This window comes from Zootoca vivipara, chromosome 3 (assembly GCF_963506605.1).
Source record: "Zootoca vivipara chromosome 3, rZooViv1.1, whole genome shotgun sequence".
NCBI classification, from domain to species: Eukaryota; Metazoa; Chordata; class Lepidosauria; order Squamata; family Lacertidae; genus Zootoca; species Zootoca vivipara.
In genome coordinates, this window is record NC_083278.1 from 21,391,374 (window position 1) to 21,411,056 (window position 19,683).

General features: G+C 40.5%; 1 protein-coding gene across 1 annotated transcript in view; it reads left to right on the top strand.

The window, feature by feature from the left end:
• CSMD1 (CUB and Sushi multiple domains 1) overlaps positions 1-19,683 on the top strand; it is a 915,553-nt gene that overhangs the window by 744,850 nt on the left and 151,020 nt on the right. Inside the window, exons 28-31 of the mRNA XM_035109950.2 lie at positions 2,155-2,293; positions 6,277-6,464; positions 11,570-11,764; positions 19,429-19,545. Of these exons, the coding sequence (XP_034965841.2) occupies positions 2,155-2,293; positions 6,277-6,464; positions 11,570-11,764; positions 19,429-19,545 (639 nt within the window). The remainder of the gene's footprint in view (positions 1-2,154; positions 2,294-6,276; positions 6,465-11,569; positions 11,765-19,428; positions 19,546-19,683) is intronic.

Here is a 19,683-nt window from a genome sequence, read left to right on the forward strand (position 1 = left end):
CATTTAAAATCCTCACAAAGTATTACTCTTGTATACTAGGGTAGCTGGGATTTAATAGCTCTCCTTAGCATTCTGACTGTTGTCAAACAGACATTCATGTTTGTTTAATTTTTTATCTCACTTTTTTTGCTGCGTCCACATTTTATAACTTCTCTGAGAGCAGCTCTGTATTTTACCTCAGGCTGAGTCATCAGAAGATGTGGAAAATGTTTGAGTCTTCACTAGAGTAATAACTGACAAAAGAGCTATTTTGTTAGCGTTATCTATTTTTAAACAAAATAGCCGCCTGGGCTGATGACTATTGTTACTACAATGAGAATTATAGGTGTTCAGTACCACTGTTAACAAGACCCCTAATTTTAAGTGCATGGTTGCAGATTTAGTTGCCTACCTGCCAAGACAGAATTGTGCAATTGTTGTCGTCCCCCGTCCCCCCCGTTAGTGCCTGCCTGGGTACTTGGATTGGGAGACATCTTTTTTTAATCAAGTAAAGTGATTTCATTGGCTTTCTTTTGTCTAAAGAAAGACAAACGGGAGGATAGACTAATCCTCAATTTTGAATGTTTCTTTATGGAAGCTCTGCACTGCTGAAGGAATTTGTTAGAGGAATAGCCAGGCACATTATTAATACCTTCTCAAGAGGCCTTCCTTACACAGGATTGTGTGACTATGGGGTGGGGTTGTTTTGCAATTACCCAAAATATAACGTTTAACGTTTTCTGTCCTGGAATCCAAATTATGGGATCCACCTCCCAGAGAAGAATTCTTGGTTAGATCAGGATGCAATTTTAAATAAATCTCGAATACCTTTGCTATTTATCCATACTTGTCACACTTTAAAGGCCTTAACGCTTTGTCATACTTTGACCTACTTTAATAAACAAAACCTCTCCTTTCATAGGTCTTTGCCACCCCAACCCCTGCTCCTGATATGTGACATACTTTACAGAGGTTCCTTTTCTCTTCCATCAGATTTTAGGAACCTGGATTATGAAATGACTATGTTGCTGCTTCTGTCTTATCTTATCTTTCTCCTGTTATTTTGCAGCTGATTTATTAATGCTTTGTTGTTGTTCGCTTTGTTGTGTTTCATTTCTACAGTATTATAATTGCAGATTTTGGCTGCCAGTCCTACGCACAGTTACTCTGTAGCTGTGGAGGGAGAAAGACAGTGTTTGCAATCCTCCCCAGTGTTGAGGGTGCTACCTTTTTATCTCTAAATAGCAGACATAGCTCATTATCTCCTAATTTTAGCAGGGTAGTGGACAGCACTAGGATTGGGAAATGAAGCCCTCTGTCTGACCTTTAGGTGGTGATCTCTACTGAACAAGCAGAGGGTTTTATATCTCAATCGAAGTCCTGAGAACCACAGTACTGAGAACGGGCGATAAAGCTGTGAGAGCTGGCGGGCCACTTCCTGTGGCTCGGTAGGCCAGAGCCAGCCTATGGTTTGTGGGTTGGATACTCCTCTCGTAGCAGAATAAGGTGGTAGCTGCTTCATACATGCAGAGAGCATTTAACTTCTTTTTTTAAAAAAGCAAAACTTCTAGCAGTGTGTACCTTGCAAAACCTAGTTCAATAGAGGGCTGGGCTAGAATCTTTGCCCCTGTTATGTTGTTTCGACTTGCACATGATATAAATATCTGGGGGGAGGGAAGGGTGGTGTTGGATAGTGATATACAGTGGTACCTCGAGTTACAAACGCCTCAGGTTACAAACGCTTCAGGTTGCAAACTCCGCTAACCTGGAAGAGTTACCTCAAGTTGAGAACTTTGCCCCTGGATGAGAATGGAAATCGTGTGTTGGCGGTGCAGCGGCAGCAAGAGGCCCCATTAGTGAAAGCGCGCCTCTAGTGAAGAACACTTTCAGGTTAAGAACGGGCCACCGGAACGAATTAAGTTTGTAACTAGAGGTACCACTGCGTGCACATAGTACATGCATGCATACATACGTAAACACGTTGCAAACACACACATTCCTGTATGTGCTTAGTTCTTTTTGCTCTTGCATTATTGAACAGCAATTAGCTAAAAAGTAAGATAGTAGAAAGGAATAATTAAATGTATAAGGTCTCAACTTACTTTGACAATTGCCAGTGCTTAGTGTGACCATTGTGATCAATTTTGCTTTCCTCTCCTCTGTGTTCTGTGACAGCTGCATGTGGTGGAAACCTCACAGGCCCGGCAGGTGTTATTTTATCACCAAACTACCCGCAGCCGTATCCTCCTGGGAAGGAGTGTGACTGGAGAATAAAAGTAAACCCTGATTTTGTCATTGCCTTGATATTCAAAAGGTACCATTTCTAGAGCCATGCTTTTTTATTTTTTACAGCATGTATTTATTTAAATGTCACTTTCAAAAAATCACATCATTTATCACTTCATAGCATTTCTAATTACTTTTCCGCCCAAGCAATGCCCTACAGCCTTCATTTAGAACGTTCTGTGTTGGTGCTACAGGAAGATGTAGAAGCGAATAAGAACTTAAGAGAAGCTCTATGGGGGGCATCTAGTTTTGCTTCCAACAGTGAGCAAATGCCTGCCAGAAGGGCATCAAAGCTCCTGAGTCTAGATGACCCTCAGGGTCCATTCCAACTCTTCGATTCTACAAGTCCCAATGCTAAAATTACGGGGGGCTGGAGGGGGCCTTGCTGCTTTACTTTTTTGTGATGGCTCTCTTAGCTATCTTTACAAGGCTACGGGGGACCATGGATTGACTAAAATGGAGAGGGAGAGGAGGTAAGGGATGGAAACTAGGTTTGATTAAACTCCCCCCACCTGCCTTCTCTGCTGTTTTCCCCTAGTAGCTGGTATTCAGAGGCAAAAAGGTTCCCCTTAATAGTTGCTGATAGACAAAGCTATCCACTAAGATACCCAAATATACAGACACAGACTTTCTTCCCAGCCCGTCTGATTTTTTCCTCAATGGCACCCCGAGCAAGCTAGACTCAGCTTTCTGCAGCCACTATTTTAAGGGTTAAACTTTTAGCATTGTTATTAATAATTTTCTTTTAAATCTTGTTCAAAGCGACTTTTATACGTTATGCTCCCAGAAACTGTTTTTTCAAAGGGTTCCGTCTTATTTTATTTTATTTTACTTCTAAGAGCAGGTCCTCGACCATAATAATAAATAAATAAAATATCTACCAAATCCATAAAAATATCTATCCACTAAGATAATGCCCATCATGGCATCATGTGGCAGTATGTTCTATAATTTAATTATGCATTGTGTTAAGAACTACTTTATTTTGTCCACCCTGAAGCTACTTCCAGACAATGTTGTTGAATTGCCCCAAGTTCTAAAGAGGGGCAACATTTTCTCTCTGCCTAAGCTCTTCATATCCCCCCCCCAATCTTATAAAATTTCATCATTGCTTTTTTTCCCCTATACAAAAAAGCCCTGATGTATTTCCTGATAAAGAATGTGCCCTTAATTACTTTGGTTCCCCCTTTCTCACTTTTTCACAGAACTATACACAATATTACAAATGCTTTGCACAATAGATTTATAAAGACATCATGAGTATTTGCGCTCCATGTTCTGTCCCTTTCCTAATAATCTCTAACATGGCATTTGCTTTTTTAGTACCACTGTACAGTGGCTTGATATTTTCACTGAGCCTCCCGAGGTCTCCTTCCTGGTTAGTCACAGACAGTGTAACTTTATAGCATTATCTTTATACAGTTAGATTTGTGGCATGGTGGGTGAAAACTTCCATATGTTTGCTTTAATAGTGCTAAATACACAACTTGTGTATCAGAGCTTAGTGTCATCTGCCTTTTTAAGGTGCACTTAGAACAGAGCTTCCCAAACTGTTGGTACGTATGCCACAAGGTATTCTGGGGGATGTCTGTATACTTTCTTCTTCAGGGCAATGTATATTATATCCATATATTGACAGAGAAAGTGGAAATAAGTATTGCACAGGGCTTCCGTACTATGAAAGCCGTAGAACAGGGGTCAGCAAACTTTTTCAGCAGGGGGCCGGTCCACTGTCCCTCAGACCTTGTGGGGGGCCGGGCTATATTTTGGGAAAAAATGTGAATGAATTCCTATGCCCCACAAATAACCCAGAGATGCATTTTAAATAAAAGGACACATTCTACTCATGTAAAAACACCAGGTAGGTCCCACAAATAACCAGAGATGCATTTTAAATAAAAGAACACATTCTACTCATGTAAAAACATGCTGATTCCTGAACCGTCCGCGGGCCGGATTTAGAAGGTGATTGGGCCGCATCCAGCCCCCGGGCCTTAGTTTGGGGACCCCTGCCGTAGAACAGTGAGGACATCCAGTGTAGTGATTTAATTTTTCAATTGAGCTGCTAGCACACCAGCTTAGGAAGGATACAAAATGTGATTTGCTACTGCTGATACAGGGCAGTATTAGTACATCTGTGATTTAGTCCATCTACCCTTGAAGTCAGTGTGAGAACTCTTGACTGACTGCAGTCTTCTTAAATTGGGAGGGGTGTGTGTGTCATATTTGATCCTGAAGAGCTGCAGAAAGATACATTTCTTTCTTCTAACCTCCATACACATAAGGGAATAGATTGTTCTGTGGCACTTCTCCCCCTCCCCTTCTTTGAAAATTTCATCCACAGGGTATAAGAATTAATTAAAATGAATGTGGGATGTAATCACCGCATGGTAAAGGTGTTGAGTGTCTATATTACTGTACTAGTTTACTCAAAGCAACAGAAAAAGTATAACCCCCACCAAGTGCAAATCAGTGTTTGTTTATTTTTTGGGGGGAGGAGACAACATTTAAAAATATATCTCGATACAGGTAAAAAAAAGCAGGAGAAATTCATCTCTACTTCCCCGAAGATTGCTATATATTTTCCAAACTCTTTCAGCTTTTTACCATAAATATTGGCTTTCACCATTTTGGGATTTCTGCTTTTTATTTCCTTTTTGGTGCAACAACTGTATTACCCCCAAATGTTAGATGAGAACAGGAGCATTCCATAGAAGAGAATTCTGCTCATAATTTCTGCTGAATCTTGCCTTCCTATGGCATCTCCCTGCACCGTGCTCTTCTGGAGAGTCTCCCCAAAATACCAAACCAGTCAATTAAGAAAAATAGGGGTGGAACCGCAATTACCACAAAAGTGTTGGGCTCCTGTTTCTATTCCTAGTTGTTAGGAGTTTGCTTAGTTTGTAGTCTCTCTCTCTCTCTCTCTCTCTCTCTCTCTCTCTCTCTCTCTCTCTCTCTCTCTCTCTCTCTCCTAACTGCACTCTGGTACTGAGCCAGAAATGCCCCTCTATTTCCACAACAACATTTGCAGGCCATAAGAATGGGTATCATTACAGTGATCAGGGGTGGGAATGAGGATGAAAGAACTTATGAAAGAAAGTGGTGTAATTTTGCTACAGCTACAAGTTGTCACAGTCTCTTCTTAGTAATTGAGTTATTGCCATTTTCCTTCAAAACACAACCATTTTTAAAACCTGATTTGAGCACTCCCAGGTATGTGCTGGGATCAACGTCTTGATTTTCCTTTAAAGTTCATCTCATACAGATTAATTTGCGCAATTTTTTGAGTAAAGTAAATGTCTTGATTCCCTAAACTCTAGTAAACAATGCTGTTGGACCTATTTAGTGCTAGGTAGGTAGGTACGTGGATATGGCAGAGAAACACAGAATGGTGATAAATGCTATATATATATATATATATATATATATATATATATATATATATATATAGCTACTAAACTTTGAAGGAGTTGCAAAAGAAGTTCCAATTGCTTTAGTTTAAACTGCTTTCTAGGGATCAGTTAATGGTTCCAGTTAAGCTACTGTTAAAGTAGATAGTGACATTATCATCCTCAAATGAAACATCAACAGAACCCAAATATTTATGAGAAGACTTGTGAACATGTAGGAAACACCCTTAAGCTACTGGAATCTAAGGAACAGGCAAAATATATAGAGGCAAAGGGCTCCATGCCAGATTCTTCCCCATGAAAATGCAGGTTGGGTCCAGAAAACACTGAGGGCCAAAACATTATCTAACAAGTATTAATAAGGAATGGTGTGTGTGTGGAGGGGGGCTGGAACAAAACAACATTGTGGCATTCTGGAATAAATTGCAGTATAATAAGTTAGACTTTACCATTTGTTCATACTTTAGAATGTGGGAGCAAGAAATCCTTCATTTAAGTACACCACACATTTTAGAAGTAGAGTTGGAATGTTGATGCCATTTTCTCTTTTTTAAGCAACAACATCAACAGAGACATTTTATTTCTTGCTTCTCTATTTCAGTTTCAACATGGAACCCAGTTATGATTTTTTGCATATTTATGAAGGAGAAGATTCCAACAGCCCTCTAATTGGCAGTTTTCAAGGCTCCCAGGCACCTGAAAGAATAGAAAGCAGTGGTAATAACCTATTTCTGGCATTTCGTAGTGATGCTTCCGTCGGCATGTCAGGATTTGCCATTGAATATAAAGGTAAATTTAACAAAATATGTATCATCACATAAAATGTAAACACAGTATTTCCGCCCGCCCCCCATCTAGTTATACTTGACATGTCGTGAGGGATCATGCATATGTTTCTGACAAAGTTTGTGAAAATTAGATACAGATTCGTAATCAAGTATAGCTGAAGTATATTGATGGTGTTACTCTCTCACGTATGGCACATATCATCAACGTGGCTATGATCACAAAAAGAACCAACATCATTGTCATCATATCAGCTGAACTGATTTTATCATGTAAGCTTGTGTAGGAAAGGCATTTACATAGGCTACAAAAAATAATAATCATAAGGACATTCTTCATTTGTGATGGAAAGCTCTTTTTTAGACAACTCCCGGCCCCCAAAACACTTGAACACCGTTTTTAGAGCCATGCTGTATATCAGGCATCCCCAAACTGCGGCCCTCCAGATGTTTTGGCCTACAACTCCCATGATCCCTAGCTAACAAGACCAGTGGTTGGGGAAGATGGGAATTGTAGTCCAAAACATCTGGAGGGCTGAAGTTTGGGGGTGCCTGCTGTATGTAGATGTAGAAGCCCTTCTTTTTTTGTTCAGTTAATATTTATTTATTTATTTATTTATTCATTCATTCATTCATTCATACATCATTTACTCCATTTGTTTAGTTGCTAATTTGCAACTGCTTCATACATTTCTGTAGTCACAGCATAGCTTCCAAGTTATCCCTTTTTTTTAAGGGAAATTCCCTTATGCTGAATAGGCTTCCTCGTGAGAAAAGGGAAAACTTGGCAGCTGTGAGTCACAGTTGACTTTTGTTTGCCATTCTTTCCAATGGAAAAACCAGCCAGTCTTCTGCATCCTGATACTTTGTTGTTTGCCTCCAAGTTATATTAATTTTTCAGGTATTCTTCAATGTACAGTGGTACCTCCGGTTATGCACGGGATCTGTTCCAGAGCTTCGGTTGGATCCCGAGGTGTGTGTATTTGGAGATGCCGCTTCTGCACATGCACGCTGTGCTTAGAGCGCTTTTGCACATGCGCACGCAGCAAAACCTGGAAAAATACTTCTGGGTTTGGCGCATACGTATCCCGAAGGATACGTAGAGGTACCACTGAATATATGTTATGCATGCATACACACACACACACACACACACACACATAGAATCATAGAGTTAGAAGAGACCACAAGGGGCATCCAGTCCAACCCCCTGCCAAGCAGGAAACACCATCAAAGCATTCTTGACATATGCCTGTCAAGCCTCTGCTTAAAGACCTCCAAAGAAGGAGGCATGTATGCAAGGCATGCTCATGCTTCCTCCTTACACAAACAGCAGAGTTCAGAGAAGTTCCTTGTGAATAAATAACACATATTGTGCAGAACCCTAACTCTATCATGCTGCTGTACCTAACACACCGAAGCCGAGTAGTGGTTATATATTAAAAATAAATAATATAAAACATTTATTTTATTGATGCACTGAGACGAATGTACCATGCAACATAAGCCACAGCATTGGATCCAGATATGTACTCTAGGTCCCATCTGAATGTTGTGCTGAGGGAAACGAGATTCCTCATTTTCTCCTTCAGAACAGCATAAGAAACTGCTGGACCCAAGTCCCTTCTAGGAATAATGGAAGAAGCCTTTCATTCATAAACTGGCAATACTAGAAGCAACCGCTTATGCTATAGTCTGAATCTCTCTTGGGGGGGGGGGAGTGTGCACATTAGAATCCCAATTCTGGAAAGGTCTTCTGATTTGACGAATACACTTACTTTCTTTTTGTCTGCTTGGTTTGTTGCACGCCTAAACGGCTTTTATGCTGAGTAAAAAGAACGAGAGCTGCTGTTGAGGGAAGATCTTCTCAAACAGAAATGACTTGCACAATTTAAATACGAGAAAATGATGTACATCTGTTTAATACATAACAGTTTCATACATTCTGGGTACAGATTATTTGAAGACCAATTTGCATACATGTTGTTTATTTCTCGAAGCTATATAAAAAGAGAATATTTCTGCTTTATCTGACAGCCGTTCCCAGCCAATCAGGAGATAGTCATTTGCATAATACCTTTTGGGTTGTTTCTGAAAGGATACTGTGAACATGCAGATTTCTCTTGTCTCATTAGCTGTTTTTCTTTGCTTGGGTTTGCATATGTGCTTAGAATTCCCAAGCCCTTTCCTCCTTAGAGCAGCTCTAGTTTCTTTGTGGAAATAGTATCAAAATGTACAGGACAGCTGTAATTAAAGAAAAAGGAGGAATTAAAGAAAAGGAGGAAAAGCCCAGTCGAATCATGTGTACCACAACTGCTTTATCAATATAAACATTCTAAAACAATGCTCATTTGATCCTGCATAGAAAGGATGTTAAAAGGATGTTGCACTGCAAGGCTACAAGGGACAGCCCTACCCCTGCCTACATTAAATGGGCAGCCATGCTCCCCAAGGTCCATGCATATAACATACACCATTGAATATTTGGCAGGGAGTAGAGAGAAAACGGAGGGGAAATGGACTGGACTGGCTAGAACCCTGAGCATTTTGTAAGATATATTTCCTATTCTTTAAGTTATGCTTCAAAGTGCCCTGGTTCTTTGTTCCTTAAACATAGTACATAATCAGCTCTGAAATGCTGATACAATTTAGGGAATTAAATCTTTTTAAATGCCAGCTGTGGGGCTTCAGTGCCCTTCATAATTTTTCTTCCTGTCCATATTACTAGCTGAAGTAGAATAAATTATGCACCAAAAGCAAATACATACTTGTATTATTTATATAGGTCACAAATTTTCAGTTGTTTTAGTGCTTAATACACACAACCTGCTTTCTAAGGCTGTGCTCCTATAGTAAGGTCTTGCGCTTTCATGTGCATCCTGTTCTGATTGTTATTTGTCATACTGTTGTTTTTTTTATTTGTTTGTTTGTTCTCACCATCCACAATAACCACACACAGCCTCAGCTGCCCTAGTATCAAACTTCAGTCAGGGTTCTCCGACTGCTGAGTTTGAATTATCTCTATGTTTGCCAGCACATTGACCTATAATTATGAGCCAATGAGTGCCAATAGAATTTTAAATACCCAGCCATTCAAATATTCTAATTGTGCTGTCCAGTATAATAAGTATAAGCTCTAACTGAACTACTAAGTCCTATAACAGCTTTCTTGTAACTGAACTGATTTTTTTTAAAAAAAAAACAATTTTTTTATTGTTTTTTAAAACAAATACAGCTATGAAACACTTATCCAGCAGTACAGCTAATGATGTTATATCCATTGTCTCTAGAAATACACATACCTTCAACATTTAAACATATTACTTGATGTAACCCCTCCACTGGTATTATTGAGTTGTTGGTTTTGATTTTGGCCATTGGCATGGTTAAAAAAGGGGGCCCATTTTCTTGGACAGTGTCTCTATTGGTTATCCTTTTAATTGCTCTGGCAACATAAAGAATAACAGATTTCTTCAGCTAGAGTTGAACTTCTCACATGTTACTTACTGTTACACATTACCATTCTTAGTTCTGTATTTACATAACATTAGCAATTTTTTTTTAAAAAAACCTAAACTTCAGATTCTCCACATGCAAACATGAGCATATTTACACATTCAGAGAAGCAAAGGATTCCCTTCTCTTAGGCCAGTACTCTTACTAGCCCAGTAAATCCCCAAGCATATCTTAACTAAACAGATTATATATGGAAATATTTTATACTTAGACCCAGGACACAGACTTCCACTCTCCTTGTCTTTTCTTGGATTAACAGAAAGCCTGCTGCAGGCCTGTATTTATTCCAGTTAATAAATTTGTTCATTGTTCAACCTGCTACAGTAAGGGTCAACAAACAACAAAGGACACCCCCCCCTCCATTCCCGAGATGTGCAAACCACATTCCTTTCCAGAGTTCAAGGCACTCCATCCCCTGTGATAGCTTTAAGGCCAAAGACATGGATGAGCTTAGTTCCTTTCCCCTTTGCCCTGAAGCAAGCATGGGCACCTGTCCTAAGTTGTTCCCTTTGGCCTAACTCTCTCTCTCTCAATAATTTTTATTAAGTTTTCCGCTTTACATCTCAAAACAAACATTATGCATAATACCAGTATCCAAAAACTTCCCTCCTTCCCCTTCCATGGTTCCTTTTACTTACCTATCAATCCTGCATATTTTACTATAGCCATTTTAGTCAGTTTTCCAATTTTACATCACTCAAATATTAGTTTCACTGTTGAATTTATCTTAATGGTGCCAGCGTTTTTAGCTGTGTGGGATTATTTTCCATATACTTAGCAAAAAGAAATCCACTCTTTGAATACATGTTCTTATTGCTCTCTTATTATATATGTTATACATGCTAGTCCTGCATATTCTGTCATCTTAAGTTGGCAGTCCTCCTTGCCTGGGACCTCACAAAAGAAAACTCGAGCCGCCATTGTTGCAAACATACGTATTTTTTTCTGACACCTGGGAACCTCTGCCTGAACTATTCCTAACAAAAAGGCCTCTGGTCTTTTTGAGAAGCTTGTTTTAAACATTTTTTCAGCTCATTATAAATCATTCCCCAATATTCTTTAACTTTTTTACATGCCCACCACCCCCTTTAGCCTAACTCTCATCCATGGCTATTTACGGGCTTGCAGCTGTTTGCCGCTCTTTGTTACCAATATTCTGAGAGAGCATGAGGCCCTTTGTAAGTTGGAGAAACAGGCATATAGAGCACATGTATAAAGCACATGACTTCCCTTAAAGAATCCTGGGGACTGTAGTTTCATCCTCAGGGAGCTACAATTTGCAGCCCCCTTAATAAACTACACTTCCCAAGATTCTTTGGGGGAAGTTATGTGCTGGGTGTGCTTTAAATGTATGGTGTGGATCTGCTCTAATTCATCCACCGACTGTTATCTGAAAAGATAGGGGTCTCTACCCTGTTGTCCTCCCCTTTCATGTTTTTGCTTCTCTAATATATTTGGAAGTGATAAGAGTACTCAAATGAAGAGTGATTATCATGAAAGCTCAGCTTGAGTCTTACATTTTATCCCACGAGTGCTTGTGGACTGGTATCCCTAATTCCTTAATTCTCCTTCTCTCTTTCTCTTTTTAATTAGAAAAACCACGGGAAGCTTGTTTTGACCCTGGCAACATAATGAATGGAACTAGAATTGGAGCAGACTTTAAACTCGGATCGAGTGTTACTTACCAGTGTGATTCTGGCTACAAAATTATCGATCCTTCCACTATCACTTGTGTGATTGGCGCGGATGGAAAACCTGCATGGAACAGAGTGTTGCCATCTTGCAATGGTATGTACTGAATCGGAGGGTGCTTTCTCTTGAGTGGGGTCTGCAATTGTAGGTTGGAAGAACAAGTTCCATGTGCACTGCCATGCTGTTAGCCAGCATGAGCCAGTGTGATGGGCCAATGGGGGAAGGCAGGGGTAGGGCGGGGAGAAAACCTACCATCTCTTGCTGCTTACCTTTACTGCTGTTCTCATTACTGATGATATAAGGAAAGGAAAGGCTGGAGTGTGTTTTGGGGGAGGAACCCATCTTTATTTAGTGCCCACTCTGCAATATCCCAGGTTCAATCCCTTGTGTCTCCAGTTAAAAGAATCAGGTAGTGAGTGGAAGTGAAATACTATTTCCTGAGATCCCACAAGGCTTCTCTCAGTTAGAGTAAACAATATGGGACTAGATGAGCAAATAGTCCTATGAGATAGCAGGCAGCTTTCTATGTTATGTTCCTAAATCTTGCTTCAGTTAGCAGATGAAGAAGATCCTGTTGAACCTAATTCTAATTTAGCAAAGGCAGGTGAATGGCCCTGCCAGCCTCCAATTGATAAGCTGTTCTTGCCTTAGGGCTCATCAATACTTCCATTTGCCCATCTGCTGCTTTCCCCCAGGTTTAGTGCTGAATTGGAGCAAACATCCATCAAATTTGTTCTGATTTATTGCTAAAGTGTTGGTTTTCTAGGGGAAAGCAGTGGGGCAAAGGGAAAACCACTCTGACACACAACCAGTGAAAAACTGTTTGGACCTGTGCTTTCTAGGCACGGAACAGGCAAAAGTGTTGACGAGTCCTTAGTGACATTCTGTGGCAGAATGGAGTTCTTAATGGAGTTTTATTGAAAGTGAAGCACAAATTGTTGTGCTTTTATATTTAAATAACTTAAAATATGCTGGTTGCACTGAGGGAAAACACAGATGTCTTAAATCAATAAACTGCGAAAGATTTTCTCTCTCTGTCATTTCTTATTTATCTAAAGACTTACTAAAATTTCTCCAAATTATTAGTTTTCCTCCCAGAGGTATTTGCCGATGGTGATGCAGTATTGTTGCTGATGATGATTGTCAATGACGATGCTGATGTTGATGATATGCCAGTACATTTTAAAGTAGTAAATATCAATACAGTTTAAAAACAGAAAATAATTCCTCAAGGTTAGCTCATGGTTTCGTTGCATGAGATGGGGGTTAGTATAAAGCCTTTGATTGATGGGTGTATAAAAGGTTAAAAACCAGATACTGAAGCCTATTGAAACATTAATTACTTCACGAGTGAATACATTGACAGAGCAGTCCAACTACTACTACCTCCACCACCCCTTACACCAGTCTCAAGGGTTGGATTGAGTGGAGATGTCACTCCATTCAGTTCTTCAGGCTGAGTTGTCCTCCCACCAGTTTTTGAACAGACAGGTGTGCAGCCTACTGGCAGTTCCCTGCTGGCAGGAGCTAGTGGAAAGACCCCGAATGGGGCTTTTCAAGGGGGGCTTGGGCAACTGTATGACATCAGGCCCAATAATCCCACCCCCTTTCTGCAGCCAATGGAACAATGTGACAGGGACTCTACCTCTCTGCAGAGCCCTGGAGGCAGTGGGGAGTTTGGATTGCACCTTAAAGCTGGAATTCTGCACATCTTGGAAGCAGGCCCCGTTGAAGAAGTGGCTCTTACAGGATTGCACTATATTTAGAATTATTTTGAAAGCAGTATGCTGGATTTCTATTTCTTGAAAAAACTGCTATTCCCTATATTTTAGCTTGAAAGCTTTTATGTCTCAAAGCAGGATATGAATGTAGGTTTAAAATCTAAAGAGAATGTTGTTACTTGCTAGAAAAAAACTCTTGGCAGCTACAAGAAAGATGCAGCCTTTGGCAAATAATGGGCATCTTTCATCTGATTGCTGACAACTCCATTTCTGTGTTCCAAGCAAACATTGCAGCAGAATCCCACTGGGCTATAAAATGCATACATATTTCCAGCTATAAGCACACACTATTACTCTGTAGCATCACATGAGAAAGTTGTCCTTCCCCTGAAAAATGTCAGGCCACATTTTCTCTCACCTATCCCTGAAATCGTGTTGTTGTTGTTCTTTTGTTTTGTTTTTTATAAGGCTGGTTTTATTCCTTTGCCCAGCTCTAATATAGATAGATAGTCTTGGATCCAACAAAGAGTAACCAGAATTCAGTTCATGCAACTAGTCTTTTCCGCCTGCAAAGTAACTCTTGAGGGCCAAGGGACCATGCCAGAATGGCATGAGATGTGGCACACAAGCTCTCATGGGGAGGAGAAGATGGCAGAAGTTGAAGGAGGAGGCTTCTCATGTGGGTGAAAATGTCCTTCTGTCTTTTTTAAACCACTGAGTTTTTCGAATGGGGAATATCATTCTTCGAAGCTGCAGTTGAGAAGCTGTGAAATGTGCATACATCAGAGAAGTGGCAAATTAGCACCTTGGTGCCACAGAGATCTTGCTGCACACAGACTGCAGACTTGCACACAGTTATGTTCAAGGATGTTTCATGGTAACTAGGGAAGGGATGTGTTGAGGATTTCAGTCTAAATCACTATTTATTTTCTTAGTGCTATTTGAGGGAAGAAAATCTGAGAGTGGTGTCACTTGCTTCTCTGCACACAAAGGCTTCTGTAATATCAAGTTTCCAGGGATATTCTCATTTTCTGCTTTCAAAGCTAAAAACCTCACATTTGCTCAAGGATATATGTTCCATACAAGTTTGGAAATCATTTTTGCAGAATGGAACTAACTTGTACAATTAAGTTGATTGTGCAACAGTGATTCGGAACAACCTTAGGCCTGTTTGTTACATTGCATAAGCCAGATCTATGGTTTGAATCAGATCGGGGAAGTAGAGCTGGAGAAGCGGCCATTTAACAGTGCAATCCTATTTTTGTTTACGCCACATAAAGTTCAATGGGCGTTAACCTCAGGAAAAATTTTTATAGGCTTCCAGCTTAACTCTCCCTGTGCCATATTTTCCTAATCTAAATTATCCCCCCCCCCCAAAAAAAACCCTGGTTTTGTTTGTTTGTTTTGGCAAGGGAGATATAGAAGTGCCTGTATTTGAACAGAAATCATGGTAGATTCAGTGGCTCATCATGTTTGGGCATAAATGGACCGCCTTGGTTGATTTCAGGAATTTTAATATATTTATCCATCCATTTTCCCTTCTCAAAAATGTCCTCATCCAAAAAGGAAGAAGAAAAAATTGTAACATAGTTCACTTCAAAGTTCTGTGCAGGACCCAGCACACAGCTGGGAAGGAGGATTAATAGAAGGAGCAGCAGGAGGAAACACAACTCACCTTCAGAGTTATTCACTAAAATGCTATTATTTCTGCATCAGACCACCATCAAAATGCTCCTTGAGCTGCATGCTGTCAGCACTTACCAGGCAGAGGCATCTGTGGAGTTTGCACAGAACTGAGCTGTTTTTTTCACCTTAGTGGGCAATGAGAAGCATACTGAATATGGAGTTCCATTTTTTTATATAAAGGTTAATAGCCATTGACAAGAATTTTTATTTAAATGTACTCTACACATTTGTCTAATCCTTTTTTAAAAAACCATCTAAACTAGTGATCATCACTACATTGTGGGGTAATTTATTCTGTAAATTAATTAGGAATTATATGAAGAAACACATTACTTTGTTTGCTCTGAACCTACTGTCAATCAACTTCACTGGGTGACTGCATTGTGGGAAAGAGTAATATCTACTGTGCTTCCCATTACCATCTTCTTTTTTCTAAAGTAAAAAAAAAAAAGCTTGGACCTTTTAAGGTTTTCTCTGCAGAGAAGATTCTCTAACCTGCTGATCATTTTGATTGCCCTGTTCCATAGGTTTCCCAGAAATATAATAAAGCAATACAGTATTTTTTTTTAGACCATAACTACAGACCATATTCTTAACTTGAGTCCACCATAAATTTATATAATAGCATAGTAATATTTGGCATCTATTTTTTTGTTTCGTTCATAATAATCCTAACATCAAAATTTCCTTTTCACTGTCACAGCAAAGTGAGCTGATGTTTTCAATAAGCTTTCCACCGTGACCTCGAGATCTTTTCCTTGAGTAGTGACAGCCAATTTAGACCCCATCAACTTGCATATATCTATTTCAAGTACATCACTTTGCATTTAAAGTAGACATATACATTGAATCTAATCTGCCATTCTGTTGCCCAGACACCTATGCTTTTTGAGAAGTTCACAATCTGCTTGGTATCCTCTGCCATGTTGGCTTCTTCAGTATTCATTCCTGATTTATTAAATCAATTATAAATCAGTTTAATAATACCAGTTGCGTGACGAAGCTCCCAGAAATCCCAAAAATAACTCACAACTGACACGATATTTTAGGTTTGGGTTTTTGGCATTATTTTGACCACAACTTTATTCAAAATACATTTTAATTCTGAGTGTTGGCTTAGCCTTTGGTTAATCCATCTGTCCACTCTAAGGGACAGGACCATTTCCATCTGACCCACGTTGGGTCAGGACCATTCCATCTGCCTGGGTTGGGCAGGACCAATTCCATCTGACCCATTTGGGTTAGGAACATCTCCATCTGATCCCCTTTTGGGTCAGGACCAGCTCTGACTTACCTAATGGTAGGTAAGTCAAGTAAACACCCCAATGGATTGGAGGTACTGTTCAGAGGCACTCTCCTCTCCCAAGGAATGTTCCCCAAGGCTCAGCTCTGTAATGGCCGCACCATCCTTGCCTATGGCAGGATGAATGGACTAGAGTCCCTGAGCCCCAGGATTCCTTTAACGGAATACTTCTATAAGGAGCAAGTTAAGGGGAGGGGGTAGGCATTTTTATGCCATGCCCCTCCTATACCAATTTTTAACCAAAGCCTAACGGCCAACCTAACAAGTTGTGACAAGTTGCTTGGCAGTAGGCAAAAACCAAATGGCAACAGCCAATCAGCCAAGTGGCAAAATTCCTACTGGGCCCCTGAATACAGGCGACCCCCACGAACGGGCAAGCAGTGTCGACTAAAGCCTAAAGGAACAGCGGCGGGCGGGTGGGAGATTCGAAGGCTTGCCGAGAGTGAGCTAAAAACAAAAGCAACTGTGTGTTAAGTAAAAGACTGCTGTCAATCAAAACTGCGACACGCCCCATGACTCATCCTAACTACAGCCCACCCCCTCCCAGATTTCTTTTGAGCTCGTCCGCAACCCCCACTACTCTCTATGGAGTGTAATGGGCTTTCTAACACAGCTTCATGGGACCTCATTCGTTGCATACATCCATTATGAAAACAATCAGTTGATTCCCTGCCTTTTCCTCCTGTCGCTGCTACTTCTAGCTAGTACTACACAAGATGATTATGATTCTATTTACATTCTCTCCTAAAGGGGTCCAAGGGATGCGTGTGGCACTGTGGTCTAAACTACTGAGCCTAGGGCTTGCTGATCAGAAGGTCGGTGGTTCGGCGACAGGGTGAGCTCCCATTGCTCAGTCCCTCCTGCCCACCTAGCAGTTTGAAAGCACGTCAAAGTGCAAGTAGATAAATAGGCACCGCTCCGGCGGGAAGGTAAATGGCATTTCCGTGTGCTTCTCTGGTTTCGGCAGAAGCGGCTTAGTCATGCTGGCCACATGACCCAGAAGCTGTCTACAGACAAACGTCGGCTCCCTCAGCCAGTAAAGCAAGATGAGCGCCGCAACCCCAGAGTCATTTGCGACTGGACTTAACTGTCAGGGGTCCTTTAGCTTTAGCTTTGAAGGAGTCCAGGGCACTAGACACAAAAGTCATATACATTAAGAAAACAAAACGTGTTTTAAGACATTCTAAAAACAGCTTAAGCATTCTCAGCCAGTGATCTTTCCATGTCAGTTTCCTCAGGAATATTTGGAGTTGTATGAACTATAAAGGAACTCTTCTCTCTTAACTCGACTTAGTGACATGCCACTGTTCGAATGAGAAGTGCAAAGCATTTTTCCATCAGTCTATGGCCCCAAGTTTCATTGGATGCTTCAGTATTAGGAGTAACTTATTCAATTGTATGTGCTAATTTAAAGTGTTCTGCTCTTGTTGCCTGGCTGGTATACCATGTCATGTTAGCCCCCAGTCACCTTTCGTCTGTCCTTTACCCGGTGCCACCCACCCCCCTCCAGAGTTGGGCTGGCACCCCTGCTTTTGGACAACTAAGCTATGACTGGTTGGGCTAACTGGAGAATCAGAACCAACGGTAGCTGCCACCAGCGATTTCCCTTTACCAGCAAATCACGACTTATTACTTTAACACAGATCTGGTCGGTAACCAAGCAGCGTAGGAACCAGATTGACAATGCGGCTCAGGAAAGAACAAACTTAACAGAAATCCTTTTTGACTATTTATTAATAAGAATAGTTAAGCAAACAGGTTTAACAAAGTGTTACAAAATATAATAAAGTAAAAGCAGTTCTCATAAAAGGAATCACAAACTTAAAACAAGAAACAAACTAACTCACTTAGAGAAATAGAAGCAAAGCTACGTCTCTCCCTCAGGCAGACGCAGCAGACAGCCCTCCGGCAATTACCTGACTGTTGGAACAGACAACACAGACAAAGATGTCCCGCCCATGTTGCAGCTTCCCTTTTCTGCTTCTCCAACTTCAAATCCCTCTGAAAAATCCACCACTGCTGCAAAACCTTCAGCACAATCCCTTATTCTTCACCCTGAGCTGAAACATTTTTGTTCTGTTTGGCCGTTCTGAAATTGTCAGTGTTTGTAGGTGACAGGGGATGGATATGTCAAAGTACTGGAACTCCAATGCCAGCACTGAAGAATTATTTACCCGATGTAAAAAAAAAGTGTGATTTTTATTTATTTATTATTGTCACAAATCCCAGCATACATAATCATGTGGAGGGATGTCAGCAAAACCCACAGAGCACATGATCCGTCATGGACATTAATATCTCTGTTTTGCCATTAAAATTACGGTATCCTATATATCTTAGCAAAATTTTATTTATTTATTTAAATAATTTGGAAACCATTTTTCAGTCAGAGAATACCAGAACACTTCACAGGAATACACACACACACACACACACACACACACACACACACACACACATTGACGCATGCGTCGTACGTAGCAAAGCTGCACATGTGCACTATGTAGTGACGCCCCGCCCCCGGGTGCGCGTCATGATTGCCGCTTCCTACGCCACTGATATATATATACACACACACAATAAACAGAATAATAAAACATTCTGTTGAGACATGCAACTAAAACATTGTCTTTTTTAAAAACAAAAGATGCTAAAGAACTTGTAGTAGTGGCTAAAACTTGTAGTAGTGGCTAAAAACACCTGAGTGAACAGGTATGTCTTTATTGATGCCACACAAGCATCAGTGCCTTCCTAATTCCCAAAGTTTGGTGGTTCTAACAGCATAAGGCTACTGAAGGCTACTAGCTGTGATGGCTGTGCTTTGCTTCCACATTCAGAGGCAGCAATGCTTTGGAATGCCTGGAATGCTGGAAATCATAGGAGGGAAGAGTGTTCTCGTGCTTGAACCTTGCTTGTGGGTTTCCCACACAGGGTTTTTGCACACAGTGGGACTTAACTTCTGAGCAAACATGCACTGCCAGCACATTAAATGTGATGAGTTCAATAGCACTTTCCCTCGGTTTAATGTTTTCACATTTTCTTTTTTCCAGCTCCCTGTGGGGGCCAGTATATTGGTTCAGATGGAGTAGTTTTATCACCAAATTACCCTCAAAACTACACCGTTGGGCAGACTTGTCAATATTCAATTACTGTGCCTAAGGAATTTGGTAAGTTTTATTCTGACATGTAACATTCACTAATTCTTTCATTCTGATTTTGTTCTCGGTGTACAAGTTGCTGAACTAAACCCAAAGTACTGTATTTGGTTTCTCATGAATGAACACAGTTAAGCATTGTATATAGCT